This window comes from Geospiza fortis, unplaced genomic scaffold (genome assembly GCF_000277835.1).
Source record: "Geospiza fortis unplaced genomic scaffold, GeoFor_1.0 scaffold81, whole genome shotgun sequence".
Taxonomy (NCBI): Eukaryota; Metazoa; Chordata; class Aves; order Passeriformes; family Thraupidae; genus Geospiza; species Geospiza fortis.
Window position 1 is genome coordinate 7,404,036 of NW_005054318.1, and position 3,864 is coordinate 7,407,899.

General features: G+C 45.2%; 1 protein-coding gene across 1 annotated transcript; it reads right to left on the bottom strand.

Annotated features, from left to right (window-relative positions):
* Positions 1–1,768: 1,768 nt before the first annotated feature.
* On the bottom strand, positions 1,769–3,861 carry ID2 (inhibitor of DNA binding 2). Its single transcript, XM_005420302.1, has 3 exons — positions 3,510–3,861; positions 3,239–3,303; positions 1,769–2,568 (listed from the first exon to the last, which is right to left on the bottom strand). The coding sequence occupies exons 1-2, from the start codon at positions 3,855–3,857 to the stop codon at positions 3,247–3,249; spliced, it is 405 nt and encodes a 134-aa protein (XP_005420359.1). The 5' UTR covers positions 3,858–3,861; the 3' UTR covers positions 1,769–2,568; positions 3,239–3,246.
* Positions 3,862–3,864: the final 3 nt, after the last annotated feature.

A 3,864-nucleotide genomic window follows, 5' to 3' on the forward strand; every position in this document is an offset into this window, starting at 1 on the left:
AAGGAAATCGGCTTCATTCTACAAGTGTGTTAATCATCCTGTAGCTTAAAAATATCAAAGTGTAAACGCTGTAGTTTCTAAAGTGGTTGATCTTAAAATAATTATAGTGATCTGACCATTGCAGCTCTTTAATTTTATAATATGAACTGAGGGTTTAAAGTGACTTACTGTTGTTTCACCCCAAAATGAGCAGCAGGGTAAAAAAATAGTTTTGACCGTGAAATTTGGGGGCGACTGCATTGGATTGTTACTAGCTTGGAATATCTCAATACTCTGATTACAACCCCGAATGTGCTGCTGTTAAGAGTTGGGTAAAATACACACAGGAAAAAGAGCATTTCAGGGACTGAGGCGTGCTGATTTGCGGTAATGAAGTATTTCACTACTGGGCTGTCAGGGTTAAACGCTGATTGCACGGAGCTGGAACAAGCCCTGCGCTCCGGGCGCTGAGACAGTAGCGAGGTTTGGCCACAGGAGGCACAGCCGGTGTGCGCAGCACGGAGCTTTCCCTAATCCTTGCGGGGCTGGGCACGGGAGATGCAGATCAGCTCCGGGCCGTGTCCTCCTCTCCCCACCCCCCGGCCCGTCCCAGCTTCTGCTAACCCTTCTTGTCTTCTGATTGCATTGATCCTCTGAGAGGGCGCGCTTCTGCTCGGGCAGGGCAGCGTCAGTATTAAGAGATCAGAGCTGGCTTTCTCCCAGCCTACGTGAATGGATTTGGTGTCAAGGGCAAGGAAAGGCAGCTGCTGCTGCCCCAGAGCACCACCCACCCACCTGTTCGCCAGGGAAAGTGTTCCTGGCCCCAGGTGAGGCTCCTGCCTTTCACACTAAGAGTCCCCATAGCACAGAAACCCCACACACGCTCCCTCAGGCCCAGCGCCTGCCAGAGCTGTACTTACCCTAAGCACCAGGGAAGTTTCTTTCTTATTACAAGTGACGCTCTTAAATTCCCAAGTAGGACCCACAATTTAACTTCTCATTTCAGGGAAGTTAATGCCTGCGCTTAAATTAGAATGTCATCTGATAAGGCACAGTTCCCACAACCGCTGTCTTATGACAACTACATATATTTAATGAACAGTGGCTCCAGAGGGTACAGTAAGTGTCCCTGGAATAATAAGGGATATTGCATCGCTTCTGAGGGCAAAAGAGAAAGAAGAAATAAACCGTTTCTAGCTTTCAGGAATTTAGATTCCTATTTCAAACTTAATTTAATTCTTATGGAGAGAGTCCCTGTAGGAGCAGCCAAAGTTTAATCAGTAACACAACAGCGATTTAAGTCAATTCTCAGTATCTTAGTCATATGGAGAAGCTGCTGCAACTGATTAGAAAGCCCATTTCATTGAAATATTGCATGGAAGCATGAAAATTCCAGTGAGGAAAGGCAACAGTCACTTCATCATTTTAGATCCCATGTTAACGCATCACCAACTCTCACATTCAAAGCCTTTCTAGAGAAATTTAATAGTTGGGGCACTAATAACCACCCACAACCCTTAATTCTGAGTGATTATTCCAAGTACAAATTAACAGATCTGGGCCATTAGTACCCCGAACTGAATCATTCAGAGGGGTGGGAGGGAAGAAAAAAGGCAATACTCTATGGGAATGCCTCAGGATTAACTGCTTTTGTACATTTCCAAGCACTTTTGTCAATAGCATCCCTTGTGTATCAAGTTCCTTTTCTCATTCCTTTCACACTGTTTCCAGGCAGATGACTTAGAAGATTGCAATATACACTCAAATAAGATTTTCCAAGTTACAAGAATTATTCACTTCAGGTAATTTTATTCTTTATAGTCTCTACATATTTGAATTTTTACTTGATAAATTCATAACAATGTATAAGTATTAAAAAAACCAACAGAAACAACACAAATCAAAGCCAACAGTTGGTCCCCAAAGAATAAAGCAAGCAATCAGTTCAATAAACACACTTGATTTATTTTGTATAAAAAGGGTTAAGTTTACAACTAAACTTTTATAAAAAGTTTAGCATGATTAAGTACATCATTACACTTTTTGCAGAAATGTGTATTTCTGCCACTATACAAGAAAACTCTAATTAAAGAGTTCACAAGGTTTCACTCATATATATATATTTATATATAAATATATACACAGCATTCAGTCCTAGGTTTGTGTCAAAAAGGTAATTTCTGACCACAGACTTTCCTAAAAAACTGAACACTGGATCCTTCCGGTACTCACGCTCCACCTTTGGAAAAAAAGGCAAAGTCTGCTTTAAAATGGGCAACTCCTTGTGAGATTTTTGTTTCGCTCCCCACGTTGGGAATAGTATATAAAGGAAGCCTTCCAACTAGGGAAAGGGTATTTAAGAGTCTCTTCATAAATAACTAGGTTCAGTCCAAGTTGAAAAATGGGGTGGGGATAAAGATCAATCTTGATTTTTTCTTCTTTATTCATTTTAAAAGTTCCTTTTACTTGAACGTGGATTTTCCCCTCCAGATACAGCTGAAAAATAAATTCAGCACCTCAAAAAAGAAAAAAAATCCTGTAGACATTTTCTTGTGCAAAAGGAAAAAAAAAATCTCATCAGTGGAACACCTGCAAGAGATTGAAAAGAGGCATATTTAGGAGAATGCTAACAGGGCAGAGATCCGGACAGACTGGCGCCAGAGAGGAAGCCACAGTTTGAACATTTAACCAAACACTCAAAGATTGGGCAAACCCTGGCGTCCAGATGCAACACATACAAGCTCACACACTCGCTCTCAAGAGCACAAATTGAACATAAAAATAACATACACTCCAGGGAAAGGCTAGAAAGACGATTCTCAGTCCAATCTTTATTTAGATCTCTGTAAACGCAATGTTCAGAGGCGCCAGTCTGCCTCTTAGAGCAATTATTTGATTAAAAGCAGTCACTTATTTAACTGATAACGCAGACAATCCCACATCACAGAATTCAAGGAATTGTGCCAAGATTCCCAACTTAATCAGTCACTTTGGCCCAGGAAGTTAAGGCTCCAAGAACAGATAAGAATTTGCATTAAGCAGCGAGCAGGACCAGAGGAGCCTGTGCTGCTGGGTGAACCTTAGCGACACACACACACTTAGGACCTCAAGACTCAGTTATTAGTCTCATTTCTTACTGATTAAAAAGGCATCTCCTAATCAACTTTTAGGACCTATTTTTAGCACTTGCCATCACGCCTCCCATTCCCCGGGATGCAGTTTTTACCCGAAGTTTAGGAAAAAGGCGCACTGCACTCACCGTTTGATTCAGCCACAAAGTGCTTTGCTGTCGCTTGACATGAGCTCTGAGGGGAACTCGGACGCCTGCGAGAGAACAAGAGCAGGGTAAGGGCGAGGTGGCCGAGCACCCACAGGGAGGCCGGAGCGGATCGTCCCGGCTCCCGCAGCGCTTCCCCCGCGGCGGGAGAGGGAGCGCACCGCGGCCGCTGTCACCCGCCGCCCGCGCTGGGGACACCGAGCGCCGCCCGAGCTCCCGATGCGGCTCGGCGGCGAGCCGGGGACGCGCTTACCTGTAGCGAGAGGATGCTGATGTCTGTGTTGAGCGTGGTCAGAGGAGTTCTGGAGGAAGGGTTCTGCCCGGGTCTCTGGTGGTGCAGGCTGACGATGCTGGGGTGCGAGTCCAAGGCGATCTGCAGGTCCAGGATGTAGTCGATGACGTGCTGCAAGATTTCCATCTTGCTCACTTTCTTGTTCTGCGGGATGCTGGGCACCAGCTCCTTCAGCTTGGAGTAGCAGTCGTTCATATTGTACAGCAGGCTCATGGGGTCATCCACGGGGGTCTTGCTCCGGGAGATGCCCAGGTTGTGCTCCGAGAGGCCGGTTTTCCTGACGGACCGCACCGGGCTGAAGGCTTTCATGCTGGCA